Source organism: Rhamphochromis sp. 'chilingali' (assembly GCF_963969265.1).
Source record: "Rhamphochromis sp. 'chilingali' genome assembly, chromosome: 1".
Lineage (NCBI taxonomy): Eukaryota > Metazoa > Chordata > Actinopteri > Cichliformes > Cichlidae > Rhamphochromis > Rhamphochromis sp. 'chilingali'.
In genome coordinates, this window is record NC_137929.1 from 19,890,832 (window position 1) to 19,917,628 (window position 26,797).

Sequence of the window (26,797 nt, forward strand, 5' to 3'; positions counted from 1 at the left end):
TTATGCAATATAATGAAGTAAATGCAGAATAACCACAAAGAATGTATGCTTAAATTCAAAGAGAATTTAAATAGTTTTCTTGCATCTTTTAACACAGGTTATTTTCTGTGAAACTTTTTTAAAAACCTATATACTAATAGGTAAGTATACACCAATATATAATATATATTAGTGCTGTCAAACAATTAAAATGTTTAATCAGATTCATCACAGGGTTACAGTGGATTAATTTTGATTAATCACAATTAAATATCATTCATTTTTATTCTATATTAATCGCATTTCATTTTGCATGAGCAAACAGACTCAAGAAAAAAGGGAGAATGTACGCACTTTCATGTTGCAATCCACTTGGCAGTTGTGTCAGTCAACATGTCTGAGGCAGTGTTGCCAACTCCTCAGTAAGGAAAATCGCTATTGGTTGTCCTAAAAGTCGCTAAATGACATCATAACCTAATTTGCATAATTGGTCATGCTAATATAATTGTAACCTACGCTGTTGGAGAGAGAAATAACATCGTGGAAGAAACATAAAGTGAGCAAAAAACGTCCTAAATGCATTTAGAATTTATTTAGAACTACAAATTAAATTTCGTTTAACAATTATTGTTTTTTAATGTCACAATTCCAACCCTGCTCCTTTATCCGGGCTTCGACTGGCAAAAGTGACCCGAAATAGGCACTCTGGTGGAGTTACTTTATGTGTGTGTGTGTGTTTATAAGTAGTTTTAAACCTTGTGATCCACAAAACAGCATAAGAGTAAAAGAAGAACTGACTGCATTACAGTCAGTGCGGGAGCAGCGGCTTCGCTCATGCGCGGTTCATTTGCAGTTTGGACGCATAGGTGTGAACATCTCCTGCAGCTGGGGGAGGACTATCCTCCGCCCGTGAGCGCTTTAGCACGGGTGAGGTGCCCACGGCAGCACTGCTGCTTGTTGAGAGTAAGAGCAATACGCCCTTTCACGTTAAAAAGTCGTCATAAGTAAGTCTCCAATAACACCAGAAAAAGTCGCCAGATTTGTCGCTAGAAGCTTTTTAGAAAAAAAGTCGCTAAGGGGGTCTGAAAACCCGCCAAATATAGCGACAAAGTCGCTAAGTTGGCAACACTGGTCTGAGGTAGACTTACTGAGTCCCCGATTCTCCGTGAGTGGTTTGTCGCAAGCTTGGTGACGCGTTAGCCAAAGTCCTAGCAGCATCCCCGGCTAACGTATGCTTCACGTCAGTGTGATATTTTAAGCTGGAAGTGCTTCGGTAAAAAGAAAATTCCTTCTTGCATAATTTGCATAATACTTTATGTCGGTTGACTGTTCCGTCTTGTTATTTCTTTAATACTCAAATTTCCATTGAGAGGGCCAATGTGCGTTTATCATCTTCCATATTGAGTTGATTGGTTCAGCTGCCCATCACTACCAGATCAGCTGCCCATTTGCGCATGTGCAAAGGTAACTCTATTTGGACAAACTACCCGAAATGCATTGACAGAAACATTTTAGGGATTTTGAGTCATTCTGCACTCCAGATGCGTTAATTGCGCTAAAAAAAAAAAGTATCACATTGACCGTGATGGCAGATGAATTTGCATTAACATGTTAATTTTCACAGCACTAATTATTTCCTTTTGGTTTTGCCTTAAGGCTATTATTAATTCTGTCCTTCCCTGAATTCAGAGTGAGTTCTCTTGTGCCTTTAGTTGGGTTCTTTGTTATTTTAACAGTTTAAAATTAGTTGTCTCTTGTGTCTTCCTTTAAGCTTTTTTTTTTTTTTTTTTGCCTGTCCCGTTTGGCTCTTTTGCCATCAGAATTGTTGTCTAAAGGCAAAGAAAGATGCCCAACGGATTTACTTTACCGGATTTACTTCCTTTAAGCTTGACTTCATCCCCTGTGATTGTCTTGATTACTGTCACCTATGTCTCATTACCCTCCTGTTTCTAGTTAAAGTGTATATATAGTCCTGTGCTTCTCCTTAGACTTGTCTGTAGTCTTTATCTTCCTCTGTTTGCTCTTAGTTTTGCCTGTTTCCCTGCAAAGACCTTAAAGTTCTGCTTGTATTCGGATTTGGCTGTAGGCATTGCATTCAACCTAATAAAGGTTCACCTTTTTGTTTAAAATCCTGTATTTTGGTCCTCTACCCATCAGCTTGTGATAGTGCCAGTTAATGTATTTTAATAACATGCTTTTAAACCCAAGAAAGAATACACCTGGTAGCATTTCAAATTTCAAGTCTCTTTGCTGATTAGCTGTTTGCTATTAGTAGTATAAAATTGGACCAAAGCTAAACCTTGTGCTTTATTTTACCTCTAGATTTATATCAACTTATAGAAATTCTAATAAACTTTGATCTTCTCTGACCAAGTGCTAACATTATAACAAGATGAGTGGGCTAGTGGAAGATCACTGCACCTCCACTTGTATCTTGCATCTCCATGTGCACCAGATCAGGATCCACATCCACACCAGATACAGACCTGGAACACAGAAGACAATCATGTCAGATGTAGATCAGACTTCAAGCTTAAAACCACATATGACTAGTCCAAGCAACACAACAGTAAAGCACAGTCAATACAATATGTTTTTTTAATAATAACAATTTGTCACTTTAATGTTTTTAGAATTTTACTTCTATATTTCCCTTTTTTACATTTTCTAATTTTAATATTGAAGCAAGACAGAAAATATGGAGAAATAAAACATGGAACAAATGGCATGACCGCACAAATTCGCTGCATTCTGTCAAATGATGTGTGTTTTAGATGTTCACATAACATGGTGAACCCAGGAAAACATTTTTATTCATGACTCAAACCTGTTAGGGTGGTGGATGGATGTAAATGTAGAAACATTTAAGTTTGAGTGTATCATTTTAATCTTTTAAATTCAAAATCAAAGGTTAAGAAATGCTTTCCACTGTTTTTATGGAATTACCAATGTTATATGTCTAAGTTTGCAGGGGAAGACCATCTAGAACTAAACCATTCAATCATAATTTTAGACAACTTGTACACGTTGATTTCTATGCTAATTTTATTTTAGCCAATCCAGACAAAGCCCCTCCCACTACCCTGAATTCGATAGGCAGAAAATGTATGGCTGGATGGATAATATGTTATAATGTACAGTCACTGTCCACAACCCCTTTTTTCACTGGTCAGCACTTCCTGGAAAATGCACTTATCCTAACTCATGTTAACGTAGTATACTTTAAAACCATCAAAATGTTCATATGCTCCTTTTTAAAAGCACACGGATGTATACAAAAGTGCATTTGCTCTGTCTGCCCTTCAGTGAGTGGTAAACTAAACAGTTCATCTGAGTAGAACTGCATAATGTAGTCTGTAAAATATCCCCCTGGCCAGTAAAGACACAGTGGAGATTTAAAACCTTGTTACTTTTCCTATAAAGAGATTTTACAAGCAATTAGCAGACTGTGAGGGGAAGGGGAAGCAAGGTAGGAAAAGAGTTATGAGGGGTAAGGAATATCAGTCATATTGTAGGTAAAGAGAGAGCTCATAGAGGACGCTTCAGAAAAAACACTACCCACGTGAAACAGTTTACTTAAAAAATCTTATGTATTACTTTAAATAAGTTACACATTAATAAGTAATAAATAAGTCACATTTCTTTCAGCATTAGAATAATTATCACTCACTGCTTGTTTTTCATTGCTGGGATGATACACATACGTCTCATACTCTATACATGGTGCAGGTAAAATATATATTTCTTATTAAAAACATTATTAAAAGTATTCTAAAAATTATTTGGTCGTACTAAATGCAAATGACATTTCAAAATTTTGCCAATGGTACGTTATTGTTTGTGCAATACATAAAACTTAACTTGATTGAATGGAATAAAGTGGTCATTAATAGCCAATTCAAAATCAAGTCTATTATCCAGAAAGTCTTTTCTGTTTAACAAAAACAGCTGCCAACAAATGTGGTTCATCTACAAAACCAAGTTTGCTTCTGGGCTCAGTCCAGTTACTGCTAGTCAGATGTCTATGGAATGGGTTATACACCCATCGTACAAATATAAGAGGTCACCACAATTTAAACAGTGGATGATGAAAAGCGACTGCAGAAACAAGAAGAAGAGAACTCATTATCCATCTGTTAGCCTGATATCAGAAAGAATGTTCAGCTTGTTAAGGGGCATATGAAGGAATGACTGGCAGCAGAGACTATGATGAAATGTCAGTGATGTATAGTGATTTATACCAATGACAGTTAAACTTTTCTAATAGAGCGACTGAAGTGAGCACAGCTTAGAGTAGGGGGTCCATTTCAGCTTATCACAGCGGTAAAGAGAATATAGGAGAACTACTTATGTAAGCCTTAGAATGGGACTAGGGACCAGCTATCAGCTACAAAACAGCACGTCCATATTTACCTTCAGTATGGTATTGTGTCCACTTTAACAGATTTCTTTTTAAAGACTGACTTTTACCCTGGACAGCAGAGTATCCAAGAAAGGAGGGACAGAGCGCAATAACATGGAATAACATGTCCAGAAGCAGAATCAAACCTGGATCTCTGGAGTAGCCTTTCAGCATATAGTTCACCTGTTTAATCCACTCTAATAGATTTCCATTGGCATGTACCTCAATGTAATTTATTTTGCGTTGACACTAATGCACAGCAATGCCGAAATACTCCTTTTGCCAGGTTTTAGGATGTTCCTCTTCTTGTTAGTCGCCAATCAGGCTTTAAGCAAACACTGGGCATTTGAAATGTCCTTATCAATAGCTAAATCTTTGTCTGCCTGACATTTGCAGTTTTCTTTTCTTTTCTTTTTTTTTAACTTTCTGTATTTATTTTTACTGTATATATACTTTAAGGTTCTGGACCTGATCAAGAGTCTTGCTGCTTGTTCCCATCTATTAGAAAACCCATGAGCAAACGTCCCATGTCCTCCTTGACCTACCTTGGAAACTTGCATGTTTCTTTGGATAGAAGTGTCAGCTCCAAGCATGCAATGTGAATTCAGACTGAAGGTGAATTTGCACTTTGAGAAATGTTACCCCTCGGCCATCTAGTGAATGATTTCAATGGACTGAATGGCTTTAATGGAATCTTCTACCACTGCCGTGCAGATGACACCCAGTGACACTTTTCTGTCAAGCCCAAAACCTTGACAGCCTCTTGACATTGTTGTACCCAAACTGTGGAACAGCCTTCCTCAGACTATTAAAACAGCAGATTCTGTTATTTGTTTTAAAACAACTGCTGAAAACTCATTTTTTATAGGTTAGTGTTTCCTTAATCTTTTCACCTTCATTTTTTGGCCATAGTTTGCAACCATGCATACATGTATGTGTGTATGATGGAACAAAAGAGCATGTCTGTTTTTGTGTCTGTATGTTCAAACATGTACACTTATCTCCTGTACATATATATCTCTGTTTTGAAAAGTGCTATACAAATAAATTCTTCTTCTTCTTCTCGTTATTATTATTATTATACAAGCTGTTTTCTTCACCTATTCTTAAACATTTTACTTTTGTTTTTAGTTGTCAGCCTTGCAATGTCAGTTTAATTTCAATAAACAGCTTTTTCATTTTATTGAGAATGACAAACAAAACGTTTACAACCTAGCATCACAAAAACAAGGTCCACTGGAACACATTTAGCTAGACCAGCCTAAAGGCAGATTGATTTTAATGTGATATTTTTTGTGTGATTTATGTGCACTTGCAGGAAGACTTCTGGTCTCTGCTATTCCTGTTACAGCTGATATGACTGGCTAAATTCAGATCCCAAAACTCTAACAACATGCATTTACAGTGTGTATGTATGTAAAACCTTAGCCACATATATAAACTTTTGAATGGAGGACCACAATCTTTATGATATTAGTGGTATGGAGCTCAGTTTCCTATAATCAATAGTTATATAGAAAACAAAAACAAAACAAAACAAATCAAATAAACTAAAACAATAAAACCACCAAAACAATTCTTGGTATTTAGTTAAACATAGACAATTCACAGGCAGTCACACAGACAGACAAAATTGCACAGGAACCATTTATTGGAAAAACAATAGTCAGTAAAGTCAGTAATTCATCCATTCCATATAGACAATTAGGACCAAGCTTTGTAAAGATCAAAGTAAAAGTTTTGTAAAGACCAACTGAAGCAATAGGCCACTGGCTATATGATGGCACTTGGCGAGGGGTATTAAGTCAAGCGGTCAGCAATTTTTGCCAGTTTAATCTGCTCTTATATTGTATGGTTAAATGGTCACTCTGTTTTCCAGGTGTTTCTGAGTAAATATTGGATGGGTAGCCAATATTTAAAGGTTAAGATTTTGGAGCCATTTTTCATGGTTTCCAAAATATGAATTTTGAAAACAAGTCCATAACTTTTAATCTTGTGCCACTATTAAGTCAAAACCAAATGTTATTCACAGAAAAACAAAAAAAATGTTTAATCCACAAGTTACAGTAAGAATTACATAATATAGCTCTCATTGCAGGGGTCTAAAACCCAGAGCCAACTCTTACTTGAGTATGTAACTTAAGTCTAAAAAAGGAAGCACTTAGGGTGTTTCTCTTCCTATATGGCACCCTTCCACAATCTCTCAATTTTTACATTGCAGAGAGGATGATTTGTGAGTTAGCACTGGTGGTATAAATCATAGTTGCTTGGGTGTGTGAACCAGCTCATTTAATATTTGCAAAGAGAGGACAGGAACTCCTTCAGAAATGCCTTTCTGACCTTTAAAAGATGGGAAAGAGGGACTCAATAGTATTTGAATGCTGCACATTTGAACTTATAATTTTACAATAATGCCTATTTTACATGAATGAGTAACATGAAGCTTAATTCAAATGGGAGAAAATGGTAAAAGAAAACAGATGAATAGAAGAATGAAAAAGGAGATAAAATATGAAGACTAGAGTTAGGAGGAGACATACTGGAAGATATATGATCGTGAAAGCTGTGAAATATTACATGTGACAATAAGAGCCATTTACTTTCTTCTGCTTTCTGTTTCTCTCTGGGATGAGATGACAGCCTTATTATAAAACACTCTGCAGTAATTTCCCACAATTTTGACCCCTGTGCATTACAACCAACGTGAGCATTGAAAGGATAGGAAACACCTGACCTCGAAAAGATTCCTATCCAAGCAGGTTTTTCAGGTTTGCTTCTGAGCAAAGTTTCTTTTTTTTTTTAAAGTATATTGCCTCACATCAGCTCTACCAATCTATTGAAGGTTGTTTACCTTGGTTAACTTTAATAGATTAATGATTGTTAAGATAGAAATCCACAGTTTTCATGCAAAATGCAATGCATAGTTGTACTTGGGATGTAAATTACCCCTCTCGTCTAAGTTGTTGCATTTGCTAAAAAGTTTGTTTTATCCCTGGTGGGAGTCATTTTCACATATTTATTAACTCTTAAAAGAAAAATCTGCTGCTCTTAGTAAATGAAACAGGATGCCTCCTTCCTGCCATCTGGAGATTTATGTATAAAAGACAATGGTGCTTTGCAGGAAAACCGAAAAATCTACCATCACAGCAACCTCTCTCTCTCTACCTCTTGGTGTGTTTGCTTGTTGCTCTGTGTATATGTGTCTGCTTACTCCACGTTACCTTAGGGGGGCAGGATCCTCCTGGGATCTCAGCCCTCGCCCTGATGTGCCTCAAGCAATCAAGCACCTGTGAATCAGCTGGCAATCAGCTGACTGCTATTTAAACTGGGACCTGACCTTCAGTCTCTGTCTGAGTGTTGTCCAACTGTCGTAGTGATTGCCTTGCCCATCTGTAAGTCTCTTTCATTATTGTTAGCACAAAGATTTCAAATGTTAGCTGTGGTTACCTGTGGAGAGTGTTTTGCATGGCTGAGAGAAGAGATTCTGTCCTGGGAACACTGGAGATCAGATGCTGGATTTTGTAAATACAAGACTTTTGAACTAAGAACTGCTGAAAGACTTTATAAATAGCACAACTCTCCTGCACTGTAAATAAAGCCACTGCAATGTCATTGATTTCATAATAAATATTAAAGCTGGTCAAATAATACCAGTGAAAGCCATTTAAAACTATTTATATTGTTCTATGAGAGAGAGCGAGAGAGAGAGAGAAACACACACACACACACACACCTGGTCTTGCCCCCCCCCCTCTCTCTCCACCACTTGGCAATGGCCAATTTTTTTTTTTATGTTTGTGTAATGTTAATCCACCAATGTTGTTGGTTGTTCAAGCTCTTTAAATGAAATTATATTATTAATGTTAGAATATAATTTTGTTGTTTTTCATTCATATTTTGTTTCATTTTCATCAAATTTAATGTTTTACAATATAAAACAGAAGAAAATTTTAAAGCATATTAATTTTCTTTGATTAAGTTGGCAAATTACTGAAAATTTTCTGAACAGAACATTTTGTGCTTGAATGCTTGATTAATTTCTGATAAATCCAGTCTGCCAGCTCAAATGTGGGTATAAAATGTGAATTCAGTTTGAAATTCCTCCTCATTTTAAAATGGGAACATGCAGAGAGCTCTTTGAAAAGGGAATAGTCTACATTGAAGCACTTTGTGATGCTGTGATGGTCTTTGAGACAAATAGAGCAAGACTTCAAGTGTTCTCACAGTGTGGTCAAGTGTGCTTTGGAGTCTGGCCCTTACAGAATGCACCAAGGAAGAGGAAGAAATGAAAGCTGACTGAAGCAGATCTCAGGCACCTTAAGACTTTAAGTAGTATAGACAGAAGGAGGACCACTGCTGCTTCAGGCAGCAAAAAAGGTAAATGTTTTTAGATCATATTATAAGAAAGTCTCCAGACTGACCATAAGCAAATGACTGAATGAACAAGGCTGAAGGGAAACTTAACTTCTAAGAAGCCATTATCTGTGCAATGTCACAAATTGCACAGATTGCAAACATCCACAAAAATTTTGATGCTAGCATAATATAATGAACAAAAAATTCTAGCAAATCACCTTGGTTCATCAAGATGTAGACTGAAATGGATTGCTCATGGGTTTATATACCAACAAGAGAATGACCCAAAACATATTTCAAAACTGTGCACAAACTATGTGAAAAAGGAATCTAGAGAACTAGAACTGTTGGACTGGCCAAGTCTAAGTCCAAACTTGAAAAATATTGAGCAGATTTGAGATTTGGTGGATTCGAAGACAGGTTGGACAAAAGTTCCATTGGGAAACTTTGTGGGACAAACCAAAAACTATTTGTTTTTGACAGATTTTTAAAATATGTATTTTCCTGTTTTTATGACAGGTGGTTATCTATCCATCCAGCACATAACAGCAGGGTGCAAGATGCTAGCAGGCAGGGCATACATGGAACGCCATAACCAAGTGATTTGGATAGTATACAGGAACACCTGTGCCAGGTATAGCAAGGATGTTCCAAAGTCAAAACGGGATTTGCATTCTCAACGACCAAGGTAAGTTTCTGTGGAACTTCCAGATACAGACGGAAAAACCGGACATGGTAGTGGTGGACAATCAGAGGAAGACAGTAATAGTGATAGATGTAGCGATACCGAATGACAGCAACATCAAGAAGAAGGAACACGAGAAGTTGGAGAAGTACTAAGGGCTCAGAGAAGAGCTCGAGAAGATGTGGAGGGCAAAGGTAACAGTGGTCCCAGTGGTAAACGGGACCCCAAGCTGGGCAAGTGGCTCCAGCAGATCCAGGAACAACTGAGATCTCTGTCTAGAAGAGCAAAGTCCTACACTGTAAAAAAAATCCTAATATAAAAGTATTTTACTGTGTATTTTACAGTTTTGTTCTGTTCTTCTAGAATATCATTAAATTTACATAAATGGACTGTGATTTCACATTTTAAATGTAAATTAACGTAAAATCACTGTAATGTAATAAAACATAATTTTCTTGTTGTCTAAATGTATCTGTCTGTACATATATGCATATTTAGATTGTTAAAATACATTCACAAATGTATCATGATTTCACAAATATTTGTCCGTTATTTGAAAGATTGAACTGTTAAATTCAAATGTAATGCTATGGAAAAATATATAAAATCATCATTGATCACAATCTTTTTCTACAGAATACAGAGTAAGTATGTATCTGTCAAGGTAAACAAGATAAGGTTCATCACAATCACCATCTTATGTTGGCATATTTAAATTATACATAAACTGATGTGGATGTCATTTCTTCTTCAACTGAAGGGCAAAATATAAAATTAAGGGAACAATTGTAATAATTCATATACTTAACGTTTTCTAATCTAGTATTTGACTTCTGTGGAGCAGCTGTAGCCCATTAGAGTTAGTTAGTGAGTTTTAAAAATGTTAGTAAGTGTAATTTTTTACGAAGCCCCATCTTCTCATTTTTATACTAATGTAACCCCCAGTTCTGCGCTTAATGAGTATTACTACTTTCAAAGAGACCTTTCTATTCTGGCGCCATAGGTTCTTATTGGATTGTGTATAATTTAAAACCTGAAATGAATGAAATTCTCATGGACTCAAACAAAGGACATGTCTTTGTGCTTGTCCTGTTAGGTCACTCTGTAGCATTTGATACTGTTGTTCACAATATTTTTCAACATAAATTTAGATTAAACTGTTAATCTCTGTTAAAATTGTTAAAGAAAATACATTCCAATGGTTTAAATTGTATGTACCTGATAGATTTTGTTCATGTAAGCTGATAGTCTTCTCCACAAAGTTTGTCATGGAGTTCCACAGGGTTCTGTGCTGGGATCCATACTTTTTTATATTATACATGCGTCCCTTAGAGAATATTATCAGAAAACACTGCATACATTTTTATTGCTACGTAGATAATACCCAGTATGATTCATTTTCGAAGCCAGATGACACAAGTCATATACTTTGGCTACTGGCATATTTTAAAGACATAAGGATGTCCCATAATTTCCTTCCAATATTCAGACAAAACTGAGGTTATTATATGTTTAATTGCATTCTGAATCTGGTTGGCATTACCATACCAGGATAAGTCATATATAATGTCATAATGTGCATATTAAACAATTATGTAGAACTTGTTTCTTTCTTCTGCACGATATCTCTGTCTTATATCTGCATTCATTATTTTTATGCTGGACTATTGTTTTTTATCGTTATCAGGTCATTCTTAAAGTTCACTAAGCCCCCAGTTAATCCAAAATGCTGTTGCCAGAGTACTGACAGGGATGATAAAGCGAGTTCATTCTTGTCCAATATTAGCTTCTCTTCAGCGGCACCCAGTTAAATCCTTCAAATAGAGCCTTCAACTTTCAGCAGGCCTCCTTCCTGTGGAACCAGCTTCCAGTTTGTTTTCATGAGACATACAGCCTCTCTACTTTTAAGAAAACTTTCCTTTTTGATAAAGCTAACAGTTAAGGCTAGACATATGACCCGTTATGTAGCTATAGGATCAAAGTCCTAAGAGACTTGATGCGATGAACTAAGCAGTTCTTCACCATTCAGCTCTCACTCTCCCCACATATTTATATACCAGTGGAGCCATATAACTACTTTTTAACTTTTTTTGATAGATAACCTGGCATTCCCTGAGCCCTGGCTCTGCCAGAGGTTGTCCTTTCTACAACTGCAAACTTGTCTAGGGGTTGCTTGATTGTTGAGGTTTTCTCCAGAATAATGTAGGCTTCTTACCTTACAATGTGACTGTTATTGTGATTTGGTACTAAATTGAACTTAAGTGAACTGAAATAACCTTAAGCAGTTCAAATTTTCTTTTCGTCTGTGTTTATTATAGCCTTCAACACCCATCTCAAAGTAAATTCAAAATAAAGTCCTTGTACTTGTATTTTCATTCCTCTCTTCCTTAACTTATCGGGATCCTTGCAAAACACTGACATATGTTCAAGAACCAGTATTAATCATCTTTGCATAAAGAAACAGAAAATTTTCTGTTTGGTTGCAACCTTAATTCTCACAGTTTCTAAAACTATATATCAGTGAAGAAGTTATCAGAGGCCTGTAGAGCAAACCTAGAGACTGAGTCAGGCAAGTGTGGTACTGTCAGGTTTATCCTTTGGTTTTCAGGGTAAACACAAAGGTTATCTTCTTAATGGGTACACCGCCATGGTAAGATATGCTGCAGGCCTAATATGCTCTGGTGCATGTTATCCTTTAGAAAAGACACGAACATGTACAAAACCACAACATAATTACCAATCAGTTCTTTCCAACAAAATCCCTAGAACTTCAGTATTTAGGTAGTAGAAAGGAGTGTAGTTCTAGAGATAGTATTTGTCTTTATCTGACAAGCATCAATAAGAAATGGAGATTCTTAGGGAACAACGGCATTCCCTTCTTTTTAAATCACACATTCTTATGTACCAACTTGCAGATGTATTATCTGTTTAACATCTTTCAATATTTTTAATATAGTCTCTTCATTTGTAAATTATACTGCTTTGCTGCAAGTAGACTAGTCCGTGTCTATGATTAATCAAATTGCACAGTTTTATGTGACCAGACTCATAAAAAGAAGAATCTGGGTTGACTGATCCACCTTCAGTTACTGATGTTGCTGTTGTTTGAATAAGTGACTCGAAATAAGAAAAAGATATCCTGGGTATCATGAACTTGCTTAGTAATGCTGGCCCCAGCTGTGATACAAACACAGCTGCATTCTTGGCATCTTATCCATCAAATGTTATAAAATTAAGTTAGACTGACCAGAAAACTCTGTCCTTTGTCACTCTCTCCTGCAGTAATGTCCACTTGCGGCCCAGATCTGCTGAAGCAAAGAGCTGGACAAAAAAAACAAAAAACCCCACACAATTAGACAGAAAAAAGCACAATTTCCATGTAGCATAATGTATCTCCAGATTATTGCCAGCTGTTTATTTTACAATGGAGGTCACTATAGAAAATTATTCATCCAATCAATTTACTACATTTCATACATTAAAACTGAGCTCACATATTAATCATAACAGGTTTGGCAGCCGTGTGTGTCAGCGTGACAAGGTGTGTGCATTGAGTGTGTATTAGCTGACACACACACACACAAACAACACTTGCACCTTCTCATTCTGCTCAGCTCCTGCCTATCTCACTCATGGTCATCGGAAAATAAATGTAATCAGTGACGACAAGCTAATCCTAAAGCACATTCTTTTGTCGCTGTGAAAAAGAGAAATGAAGGTTGACCTTGATGTAAATATGTGTCTGCCCTCACAAACCGTAATTTGAAAATGATCCTCACATCATTCTCCAGCTAAATGATTTTTTTGTTCTGTTTGAATGGATTCCTCGTTTCCATCTGCAGCCTGCCCATATGGAACAGATTAAAACCTAATTGAATTTCTTGCTTAATTATGTGTAAATTATTGAAGTGGAGGAGGAGTTGAGCCAATTCAAGCTTATTAACTATTCAAACTTATGTCTCACCTACTTAAATATCTTGAGCTTCATTTCCATTTTGGTTTTCAGGGTCTTTTTATTTAAGCCCAAACACCACTTTTTACATTGGGTTTTAATTACTTAATTAAATGTACAGCACTTTATGTCAGCTGTGGTTGTTTTAAAGTGCTTTATAAATAAAGTTGATGATGATGATGATGATGTTAATTCAGTCGGTGCAAAAAATAAGGACTTTGATGAATACAAGTAGTTGTTTGGTGGTTTGTGCAACAAAACAAAATGAAATTACATTTTGTTGATCTTGATAGATTGTTAAAGTGTTAATTTATTAGTTTTTAAAAAGGTATTATCCAAAAAAATGAATTCATAATATACAGATAAGTACAAAGACTGTGGCAGATAAACTAAACTAAACCATACTGATACCATATGAAAACAAACTGCCCTTTAATTCAATATTTTTAGTGTATGATTGGTGAATTACCCAGGTGTGGTGGTAGACAACAACGTGAAATATAGCTGCGCTGTCTCCAAAAGTACCTGGATGATTACCTGGATGAATACCTTACCTGTATGATTGAGTATGCATCAAGACATAGCTGTGCTGTTTCCACATAGGCGACTATAGTCAGCTAACATAATAACATAAAATAAAATACTTTGCTCTCTACGACAAAAATATCGCTATCTGCACTTTGGGCTTCCGACCTTTGTATATCACTGCCAGATCAGATATACTACCTTTGCACTACCTTTGTGTTATCACCATATCAGCTGTTAACATTAGCTTTGCTCAGAATTGGCCATTCCACATGTGTCCCCAAGTGATACATCTTTAAATTCCTTGGCTCTGCTTTGATCCCCTAACTAAAGCTACTGCTATAAAACAGTCAAATGCAGTGAGATGAACATCTCTCATTGCTTATTAATAAATCTGTTGATTGAGTGTTTCTAACCTACATGAGAAAGCAGCATTTTTGACCAACACTATTTTCATCTTGCAGGTTCTCTACACTGCTGCAGGCTTGAATGTCTTATCCACTGAATCATCTCATCTCTCGGCAAAAAGACATAAGTAATTCATTGGACAGCAATACGATGCCCTGGCTTTCGTGTTGGCTCAGACTGGAGTGACATGTTACAACTATGAAAGCAATTAACTTAAGCAGGATTAAAAACAACATAAAAAGCCATGCAGCTGAATTATTATGTGCTCTACAAGTGTGCATTGACGGTCATTAACCAGCACCTCAGGATCCTCCATCATAGTTTAATTGTTTCTGTCTACTGTTAGTGCTTTTAATGATAGTGAAACTAAAAAAATATATAATGAAAAGGTTTTACATAAAATCGATATTAATCTATATTAATTGCACATGAAGTGAAATGTTTGTCTTTATATGCCTGTTTTGTTTTAATTTGGGTGATTATGGGTTTTGCTGTTCAAAATTAAAAAGTATGTGAGATAATGGATTATCTCGACTTAATATTTCCTTCTAAATTTGAGTAAATTATGTGTGTATCTCAGTCTAGTCGAGTGCAAGCAACTACATTCGAGGCTGCTGACTTGACAATTGTCCAGATGACCTTCACTGGGCAATCCACAAGGACAGTAAGCCCCATAAGGTCATTGCTGAATGTCTAGTCATTCGCTGAGTGCTGCATAGAATGTATGGAAAATTGGAACGCTTTGAAAGGATGAGTGGGGTAGGGAGAGGTGGACAAGAAACAGGGATAACTGCAGCCATTAGATGTTTGCTGAGAAAAGTCAGTGCAAGATCTGACAGCAACGTAATAAATATACATATTTAAACTTTTACCTTAAAAATAAAATTTAAAGCAAAAGTTTTACATTCAGATTTCTATATACAAATAGATTTGTGGGTTATTTATAATTAAAAACATTGTTTTATGATATACGTTTTTATTTCTTCTTAGAACTTGCCAAAGGGTTTCCAACTAGAAGCCAAGTGTGACTACACTACAGAGGTGTGGACTCGAGTCACATGACTTGGACTCGAGTCAGACTCGAGTCATTAATTTTATGACTTTAGACTTGACTTGAAAAAATGTTCTAAGACTTGTGACTTGACTTGGACTTTTACACCAATGACCTGGGACTTGAATTGGACTTGAACCGGTTTACTTGAAAAGACTTGATATTTCACCCCAAATATAAAATTTAACATGCATATTATATAGAGATTGAAAATGTGACGTCATTCAGGGGTAAACCGCAAAGGATTCTGGGAACTCGTGGCAAGCAGTACTAGCACACGCAGGCTTTCAATTGAAATCAGTCACACAGCGATAAAAAGAAACACAAAAAATGGCAAGAAGCTGTTGTATTATTAACTGCAATAGCCGGTCGCATGACAGCCACGGGAAGCCGACGGGTAAAGAGATCGGTTGTTATCGGATTACGTTGTTGAAAAGAAATTGTTCGAGCCATGTTTCCGAAGTAACAAAGACGTGACGGATGGCCTGGATTGCAGCCATTCAAAGACCAAATATAACGTCCCAGAACACTCCAGCTCACAGGTTAGTCTGCTCCAAGCATTTACACGAAGGCAAGTCTTCTGTTGTAGTTAATATGTCATTTTCATAACATAATTGGTGATATAGGTTACAAGCAAGTCTGGCGCTGAACAGAAATTGTCGCGCTATGCTCCTTTATTTATTGTGCATAAACAGTGAATTGTCCTGACACAATATTGCGTTTCGCCTCTGTTATTATGGTACATTGACAAAAATATATACTTTTATTCACAGGATAAAACAGGTTTTTTGTATCACTAATTGCCCAGTACGATTACAGCATACAATATTGTTGTCACTGCTACATTTCTGTGATGCGTACCAGAAATTATTTCCACTACTAATTAATTACCCTTGAGCTCAAAGGTCCTATTAATAAACGGTTAAGGAATGTGTATTTATGAAGACAATTTGTGAGACTGGTAAACTTATGATACGTACGATGGTCTTTCGTTCTACACGGTGCATTTCAAGGTCCTGTACCCATCCGGCGGTAAACTGTACCTGGGCTTGTTGCAGTGACCTGAAGTTACTAAACTTCATGAGTGTGTGCACTCACTCCAAGAACCGTATGATTATAAATATGCATATAAATATGCTACGATGAGATAGCTGACTTCATCTAACTAGCAAATGTTGTCCAGGCTACGTTGGTGATACAGTTTTTTTTAATGTGTATGATATTTTTGTCATGCGATTTTAAAGCCGGTCCTACAACCGCATCCAAGAATAACATGCAGCTTATCTCAGAACTGTCGGTGAAAATTATTCTTGGAGCTAGGTTTAATTGAGCTGCATTTTAAAGAGGTGCAATTTCACAATTTGTGTATATTTTCTAAGTTCACTATTTTGTCATGTGTTGAGAAAAACACAGATTTTAAAATTACATGGTCTAATATTTACATTTAACATATAACTGCAACATGCTTTTTTCATTTTTTTTTTAAAGACTCGAAAGGACTTGAAATTCAAAGTTTCAGACTTGTGACTTGACTCGGACTTTTACACCAGTGACTTGAGACTCGACTCTGACTTGCCTGACATTACTTGAGACTTGACTTGAGACTTGAGGATAAAGACTTGAGACTTACTTGAGACTTGCAAAACAATGACTTGGTCCCACCTCTGCTACACTATATCGTCACTGTGTTTGGATATGGTTATTGTTTAATTCATTTCACTTTAATTCAAGAATTACAGAACAGCATTACTGTGGTATGAAAAAACAACATATGACGTTTTTTTTCTGAGTTTAGTCGTAAATCTTGAGATATAATGCGCTGCTGCACGACAAAAGATTTGGTAACGTAACACCAACGATAACTCCTTGTGCATTTATTTCAGCTACAGAATCAAAAGTTTCTTTTATGTTTGTGTCTACAACCCACCCTGCCCTCCTTGCAATAGGCCAGCAGCTTGTCTTCTTCCTTGGGGTGGAAGATGAGCGTGTCAGGTGTGAAGTCGATGGACTGCCGCTGGAAGGAGGAACCTTCATCTGTGCTGATAAACAGCATTTGATCTCGTTCATTTATAGAGGAACCCACCAGAATTACCTGTAAGAGATGATAGAGAGAACAGCGAAGAAGAAAAGAAAGAAAAAGAAGAAAAAAGAAGGTCACAGGTGATACGGTCCAAAGCATCCTGCAACATATTTGGTGCTAAGTCAGCAGTCTGTTGAAAATATCCTCCTCATATCAGTACTTGTCCATGTTAATTCACCTGCATGCACTGAAAACCTGATAAATATGAATGCATTCACTGCCATGCATGCACATTCATTCAAGGCCATCCTCTGGAACAGAAAAACTTTCCATCAACCTTACAGGCGGCTTAAACCATGGCAACACTCTATTGATTATCTATTCAGACTTTTATAGCTCATAAAGTGAAAACATTAAATACAGGGGACACCAGGAACTGCCAACCCACCAATCACAATTATGTCCCAGACACTTGCAATAAGTGTCTCAATAGGGGAAATCGATAGGAACTAATGAACCAGTCATGTTCATTAACAGTGCGTGAGAGGTGGGAAGCTATCCCATGAGGGTTTTTGGTTGTTTACAGCAACTCCTTATAAAAAGTGTCCTCAGTCAGAGAAATGCAATAAAGTAACTAGCTGTATTGTTACTTAACAAAATGTTTCAGCAAAGATTAATGGATGCAAACTAGAGATATAATTTTAATGAAAGGGATATTCAACATGTAATGGCTATTTAAAAAAATAAGTATTATGTGTGGGCAGAAACAACTGAGCAAACAAATAAATCAACTCATAGGAAATTGTCAAGGTACTTCCAATGCTTTTAATTCTTATTTTAAGACTGCATGCTTTTGTCCACGTACAAAGAAAGAAAAAAATCCCTTTTTAATGCCTATATTCCTCCTTCACTTCCAAAATAACCTTAATATTCAACCTTGCCGAAAGCAATTTGTATTCAATGGTGTATTTAATAGTGTTTTCAAAGGTTACAGTAGCTCCTTCTAGAGGGAGTTCAGTACTTTAGTATTAGAAAAGAAAAGCTTCATATTTGTATGCTTATACTTGGGTAAATTTATTACACAAACCTGTAATAAATGCCTCTTACACAGCATGTTTGGCTCATCAAAGCGGGGAAAGCACAGTTTTAATAATGTTCACTTCAGTGTCCCAGTAGGCCAAGAAACTTATGGGTTATCTGCCTGATCTGGATTTCTTTCAGGGCCTTGTGTTACAGAAGATACTTTTAGTAATTTTTGAATAACCAGTCCATCGATCTCTTTGGTCAAAAATCAGTCACACCTGCTGGAGAGCATCCACACACTTGATGCTTTGACAACTAGACCTAAACTCAGAAATCGAATGGTTCCTTTAAATCGCCAGAAAACAAAAAACAGCAGGAAGGATGGGTTTTTTTCAGCAGGAAGCCAAAAAAACCCCAAAAAGATCAAATAAAATAAAAAAGTATACTGTACAAGTTTAAAGCTCTTTAGGGCAGTGATTACACAAAATCTTGAGAGAGTACTTGAGAGATTTCTGTCTCCCTATCAAAGCAGGTAGGGAATAACCTGGAAATTTCAGGTTACATATTTGCTTCTAGAAGAGCATTGCTCATGTTCACAGAAATCTACTCCAGTAGTATTTCCTCTTTGTCCTTGCTGTCGATCTTTTCTTTTATTATCCTTTAATCCAACCTCTGTTTTGTTTTTATCTAAAGAAACACAAAGCTGGTGTAAAACCAGTGGCTATGTCCATCTTTTATACTGTCCGTTTCTAGAAAAAGAAAAAAATCATTACTACTTTTATAGCTAAACTAACACTGTGCTATTTTATTTTTTGTCCATATTTAATGTGTTCAGTGATTTGTATTATGTATGCCTATTTTCTGAACACATTTCTGGCAAATCTTCACCTGTCATTTCTTTTTATAGTCATCAGAACAGCTTCAATATCACAAAAGCCCTTACCCTAAACCTATAACTTCTTGATGCATGCTCAACTTTTCTCCCACAAAAACGCTAGGTCCGGATGAACAGAATCAACTTTTGGAGACTAAACCTATAACCATAACCTAATTGTAAACCTGACGCTAAAACTTGAGGGGACTGAGATTTTGGTCCCCTTCAGGGCTGTTGGTCCCCAGAAAAATGTCTAAACAGGTACACACGCACACACACACAACCCCTATTAGGATTCTCATCATGACTTCAATTAAGGAGTGTGTGTAGAATAACACATCTTTCTGGGTTGATACTTGAGAACTGTGTGTGAGTTGGGTGTAACTTCCGTTAGCACCACAGTCAATTAAAAGCTTGGTGTTTGTTTTGCAGGCAGAGCATGGTCAACAAGGAAGAGGAGTAGAATGATGATGTTAGAACAGCAGGAAAGAAGACTTTATTTCTTATAATACAGTTAATTTAGAAAATGTCAGCTGGGATTTGCTCAGTGTATTTGTTGTTTACAGCTAAAAAGCTCCACTGAAAAGCTCAAGTTCACCCTGTGGATGTAGGAAGTCAGCAAACAATTACTATCCTTAATTTCTACCAAAATGACCACTCCCAATCTCATATTTACATGTGTTTACAAAGTCTTTTGGCTTCTATGGTATAAAGCCTGATGACAGCTGTTTTGGCACACACTTTTGCCTCATGTCCCTGTGGGGCAGGTCCATCAATCGGTCAGCCCTCCTGTGCCAACATGTCATCATTTAAAGGATATCACTCGGTTTAACCTAGTTAAGCTAAGACAAACACTGAACATCCTCAGGACACACACGTACACAGTCCCACCTCACATATAGACATCATATCAACAAATGGAGACAAATGAGATGACAAATGCTTGAAAAAGAAGCATAAAGGTGCACCGGATCTTATGAATATGATTGTGTCAGTTGGTGAAGTTGCATAATCTCACCCAAAACAACCTGAAACTCGCTACTCAGAGGTACTGAGTACTATAAGCTTAGCAAAAAACAAAAAAAAGTTACAAATAAATAAACAATAAAAATCTGTACTACCACAAAGGTCATGCTCTTGATGTGTTTGCATTTGTAACTAGATTTCTGTAGTTTTAGCAACAGTGAAACACAGATCATCATGCAACGAAGCTAAACACAATTATACTTTTAGATAGTATTTTTAATTATTCGTTTTTTATGAAATGCTTTTCATTCAGTCTTTAAATTTGTTTGCTTGCTTTGTCACAATGTCCACTACTAAGCCTATGGAAGCTTTTGACTAACCTTGATGCCATCAGATTATCTTTTTTTTTGTCATCAGAGATTTAAATGAAAACACACTGTTTAACTGAAAGTATCTGTTTGCACAGGAGGTGTGGGCTGTTAGTAGTCAGGCTGAGGAGGGGAAATGCTGCTCAATTGCATCATGGGACTAGAAACAGAATGAGAGCGTTTTTGAAATCTAGTAGGAGACACACACAGCGCTTTGAGTGCTCAGACAGAGTAGAAAAGCGCTATATAAGAACAAGTCCATTTACCATTACCATTTACACACTGAGGACTCCAAGTTGAGATATTTCTAAGCTTAAAGTGTATTACTAAATCACTTGAGAAATCTTTGCAGTTCCATTTGATTGTACTGGTCTTTTTGAGACCTTAGGTGAAAGGAGTTTAAAATTAAATTCAAAACCTTAGCCAAAAAAATAAACCTTTTCTATTCTATGCACTATTGTGAGTTGTGCATTTTATGTGGTACTTAAACGTCTTGTAACCCCTCCATATTCATGCATTGTTCCCTTATTGGGTTTCAACCTGGGAAACTCAAAATGGGACAAAATTGCTAAAACGAATCTTAAAATTGTTTTATCTTTTATTATTCACCACAGAAACCACAGAAAATAATGTAGGAGTTTGTAAAAGATGAGTGTGCCACTGATGCACTCATCCTCATGGCGCAGTAACCTGACTTACCAACAAGTGGCAGTCTTGTCAAACTGTAGGCTCGGAGGAATGCCTTCAAATCTTTACAGAGTTGAAACTGAGCTTGACTAACCAACTGACAGATAAGAAGGTGAACTTTTCAGTGAGGCTTCAAAAAAATGGGATCGGGGGAGGGCAGACAGACAATTCCTTTCGCACAAGTTATGATCCTCCACAATCAAAGGACTTTGATACATTCTTCCTTCATAACGATTTCCTCCGAGTAATAGCTCAAGCTTAGCAAAGCACAGTGCTCCTATTGTGCATGGCAGATAAAAGCAGACTCTAAACTTCCTGTGTCTGCTGTGGAGACTTCTGGGGTGTGACACATTAAGGGGACTTATAGGAACAAAACTCAGCTCTTTTTAATCTGCAAAACGGCTTAAACACCAGTGTGGCTTTGGGAAGAGCTTGCGTAATCTATGCGATGTTTGATAATCTTTCGATCACAGTTGCTCAGATTATAGAGCTGATACTCTCTGATGTGTGTCAACAATGATCAGTTCCTGCTGTCAATTATAAAGCAGCACAATCTTCTTGGCAGCTTAAAACAGCTTATAAAAGAGTGCTGGTGTGCAGTTGGAACATGAACAACATGAAGGTCTATGCCCAGAGAAGAATGAGAATGTGCATTTGTTTTGCATGACACATCTTTGAACAGCTGAAGGGTTTTATGGCTGCAGGCTGATATGGCTGATGAAAACCTCAAGTCTTGAGAATGGAGAAAGCTTTTGCACGATACAAGCACACCGGCACAAATGCACACCTATGCAAATGAATTGTGTACTTACTGTACATGTGCACAGAAAAATGAGAGAAGTCGATGAAGGATACCGTTTGAATTGTTATTTTGCAAATATTATTTGTGAAAGTAATAAATCAATGAAGAACTCCACGCCATGTTCAAGGTAATTATCTCAAAAATAGCTTTCAGTAGTCTTGTTATCCTTATATTCAGCCTGCTATCTATAATTCACAATTCATTTTTGTTTCTCGTAACTTTGTTATGAACTCGTAGGAAAGATTCAATGGCCTGCCATGTAGCCATGTTTTGGAAAACTGTAAGTGAACCTTCCCAGATTTCAGCAATGAGTGACAGACAGATATAAAAGAAGATAAACCTAATTAGTTAGGACCTAGTCGTATAAATCAGAATGTTTCTTTGTTATTGACATCTGGGTCAACACACATAAACATACCCATACACAGGCATACTAGTGCAGTTCCTGGTACAGTTCCTTTCCACTCAATTACATATATAAATTGCTTGAGTTCTAGCTTCCACTGGGAGAGAGGGCCCCATGTGACCACAGCTTACTGAGCCATGGTCTGTTAGGAAGACCTGGGAGGGGAACGCAGCATGGGAGGCAAGAGGATATCACCAGACAGCATAACAAGTTTCAGAAGATGCTCAGTTAGTCCCTCCCTTTAGTCTTGTGGTGGTTATTAAACTAAACAAGGATGGATGGAAGTTTTGATCAGACAACCACCTTTTATTTATGACATGAGTCTCCCTCGTGCCCTACCTGAAGTACTGCACATCTCTGTTGTACCATCTTAGTTTAAGATTTGTTTGCAGTGTATTTCAGGATTGTTTCATATCACCAATGAAACAAATCCTCTTCAGGTAGTTCTTGTCATATCAAAATATAGTCATGCTATTTGGACAGAGTGTGAAATCAAGGTCATCTTGCTGAAGTGGTTTGCATAAGGACCAAACAGCCATTTCATTTGAATGAATTAGCAGGGCATATAGTGCCTGAATACCTATAATAATGTTCTTTTTGTGGAGGATTAGGACAAAGAATATGAGAGGCTCATTTTAAAGCCTAGAGTAGTTTGAAAGTTTGAGAGTATTGTATGTCTGTTTGATCATTTCGAACATTTTTAACTTTCTAGAAGACTGAAAAAGCAATGTTACCTTAAAAAACTGTTTTTGACTCCAATCTCAGTAACTCAGCAACAAGCTATGAAATGACCTTGAGTTGAGACTGTTTTGCCCGAGGTCAAGATTGTAGCATCAAACTCCACTTCTGTCTAAACCCAATAACAACTATGACATTTCTTATTGAGTTAGAGGAGCAAAAACGATTTTTATGATACTATTTGGTCTTATATTCACTTTTATAATATCTTCCACTGTGGTAATTCCACTAGTTTAAGTGTGGTTTCAACTTTGTCAATATTTTCAATCAATCCTCAAGCAGGTTAATCCATAATGTTGAATGGATATTGTATCACTTCAATATTCATTCCCAGTACAATCAGTTTCAAATTTAAAGACTTAGCAAAAGCCTCTTGCTCAGAAGCCAGTCCTGACTCTTTCCAGCATTTTTGTCCCTGCACTTCTCTAAGGTGAGGTGAGAAGTGGTTAGAATGGGGAATCAGAAAGCCAAACATGAACAACACATTGTCAGAGGTGTCAGAGATAGAGGTGTGAGAGGTCTGGCAGTGTGTTTTTTGGCCAGCTTTGCGACAGTGTGACAGTCCGACAGTCCATTAGCTTCCTCCCAGGCAGCTCCATTTGTGTTACAATGGAGGTGACCAGTTTCAGCAGAGTCCCACATCTTGGCTTGAGTTTAGATGAAAACACACACACACACACACACACACACACACACACACACACACACACACACACACACACACACACACACACACACACACACACACACACTGAGGGTGTGGAAAATCACCAGTCTGAGAGGACCAGTAGTTGAAGAGCATGAAGTTCAAATGCATATTCTTTATACCAAACTTTACAACCTAATGCACTGAAAAAATAATATTGAGAGGCTGGCAGGGGCTGTAAATGTGACAGGAAACACACCCACGTTTTTTTTTTTAATACAATGACAAATAATGTGATTAAAGTAATGCATTACTTTAATCACAATACATTTTTTAGTAACGCAGTAATGTAACGTGTTTTTGCTGAACACTAGCCCTATCTTCAGTCCTTTTCAGTTCATGTGCTGGAGGGAGGACAGTGGTGCAACAGTCTACATCTTTTAAGTGGAGTGGAGATGAACATTACTTTTATTTTTATTGTGCAAAAACATCTGTACAGTCTCAAGCTAATGCAAAGCTATCCAAGAACCCAGAATGATGTTAAAGTTAAGTGTATGCTAACACTAGCCAAGCAGCTTGGCCTACTCTTCAGCAGCTAACAAAGATAGTAATGAGTAGTCATGCTGGGAACATTGTAGCCTCCATTTCTCTCTGTACATGATTCAAGAGCAGAATAACTGTGGCGATCACTTTGAAGTCTCCTTGGGCTTTTTCAGCTGTGTTGTGTTGGTGGTTTTGTATGTCTGTCCTCTGTCCAATGCAGGGATGTGCATTGGTGTGTGGAACAAGTAAAGTGTACTATAGTAATTTCTTTCCAGTGATGACCTGAACACTGGTGATAATTAGTAAAAGAGACATCAGATTTATATTAATTGATTTTCTCATCATGCAAATGTACTTAAAGTCTACTGTCTCATGCTACAGTTTGTAATGCTAGTCCTTGTGAGTTCAGCATACAGACACTTGAACCTGTTGCTGCAGGTTCCAGTTAGGGTGCTGACCCACCAACTCACAGTATTGGTGGGTCAGACAAGAACAAGGACTACCGTCTGAAGCTGCTGTCCAACACTGTGGATTCCCAGTCTGTCAGATTCATGATGCAGGTCAATACTGATTTTACTCCTTATGGGGAGTTGATTTATGATTTTACTTATGGGGTGGCTGTGGCTCAGGTGGTAGAGCAGATCAGCTACCGACTGGAAGGTTGGTGGTTCGATCCTTGGCTTCCCCAGTCTGCATGCCAAGTACTCTTGGGCAAGATACTAACCCCAAGTTGCTCTCCGATGCATCCACTGGAGTGTGAATGTGTGTGAATGCTTAGATTGCACTTAAGTACAGTTCCTTCTGTACATTGTATGAGTGGGTGTGAATGAGGCATGTTGTATACAGCACTTTGAATGCTCCGGGAGAGTAGAAAAGCGTTATATAAGAAGCAGTTCTTTTCCATTTAACCCACATTTGCTCATAATTTATGTATATTTCTCTCTATTCATTCATTGATGCAGACATGCATTAATATATAAAAATATTTTTAAAAAAGAAGTTTTAGAGACAAGCTTACTGTCATATATACCATAATTCATGGATGTTAACACAGTTAAAACTATGTTTCTATTTGATTTGATCAATGTGTACTTTATCAGTGTGCCCACCTAAGAAAACATTTGATCCACTCACTGCTGGCTTAAATAACCACTGTTTATACTTTATAATACTGTCTATTTAATTATGTGCAAACTGTGTGAAATGCACACCAAAAGTTTAAACTGACATGACGTGAGATGTAATTTTCATGCAGAACCAGGTGTAATCCTACCTCTAACCATTTTAAAAAGATTTTTTGAAATGGCTGTCAAAGATACATTTTTTTAATTGCTCAGCTTTGCTTGCTTGTTGTCATGTCATTAAATAATATTTCACAATTAAAACGAAAAAGAAAGTGGCAATTCCAGTAAGTGTGTGGTAACTCTGAGATTGACACGGGTAGATACAGTGCAGAATGATGTGGGTTTGTTTCGTGTGGGGCCTGTCCCAGATTCAGCCCTGTAGCTTCTCCCTCCATTTGAAGCCTCCCAGAGCACAGAGATTGGGACTGACATAGGCCTTGATATACTCTTCTCCCTTTTTGTGTGATTTTTTTTTTCTTTTTTCTGTTCTACAGCAGCTTTTGCTAGCAGGGCTGGACTGGGACAAAAAACTTTGACTAGAGACCGGCCCACCAGGTATTATAGGAAAAATCATAAAGCCTTTGAATGAAAACAAACACTGTTGTGACAGTGATGTACACTGTTTTGATGGTATATGTATGATTTCTATACGTTGTACATCAGATAAAAACTTTGGTTGTAAGATTCAGATAATTATTTAATAAAAGCTAGATATTTTAAATGAGAATAAGAAAGAAAAGTATGTCTTTGCTGTTGTTTAGCACGACAAACGCTGGTTTCCTCTTTGTGGCGCAAAGTGGGATAAACAAACACGAGAGAAAAGCCGATCAGCTGATCATTGATCAGTTTCACGATTGACTGAGAGAAGAAGAGACAGCTGACAACGTAAAGACAGAGAAAAACTCCAGCTTTGTGTCTTTTTCCATTCTAGCTGAAGCACGGGACAAACTGCGTTCCTTTTCAGCCTCAATACGAAACGCGTAATATTTTCTCTGAATACGGGACGATTCCGTTTTTTAGGGGTAGGTTGGCAACTCTACTAACTAACCTTATCAATAAAATAAAGTTCACTATCAGTAACATAGCACCCACCCAGCTGTAGAAACTCAAATTCAAATTCAAATTCAAATTTTATTTGTCACGTACACAGTCATGAACACAGTACGATATGTAGTGAAATGCTTGGACAACTGCTCGTGACTCCGTCATGCTAGCTAGTACGCAGTACGAGTTATTGTAACT

General features: G+C 37.1%; 1 protein-coding gene across 6 annotated transcripts in view; it reads right to left on the minus strand.

Moving 5' to 3' along the window:
- Positions 1 to 26,797, minus strand: part of sorcs2 (sortilin-related VPS10 domain containing receptor 2) — a 406,325-nt gene that overhangs the window by 85,206 nt on the left and 294,322 nt on the right. For all 6 annotated transcript variants that reach the window (XM_080876806.1, XM_080876805.1, XM_080876804.1 and 3 more), the window contains 3 exons: positions 17,286 to 17,450; positions 12,670 to 12,743; positions 2,401 to 2,465 (listed from right to left, as the gene is read on the minus strand). In XM_080876806.1, the coding sequence (XP_080732932.1) occupies positions 2,401 to 2,465; positions 12,670 to 12,743; positions 17,286 to 17,450 (304 nt within the window). The remainder of the gene's footprint in view (positions 1 to 2,400; positions 2,466 to 12,669; positions 12,744 to 17,285; positions 17,451 to 26,797) is intronic.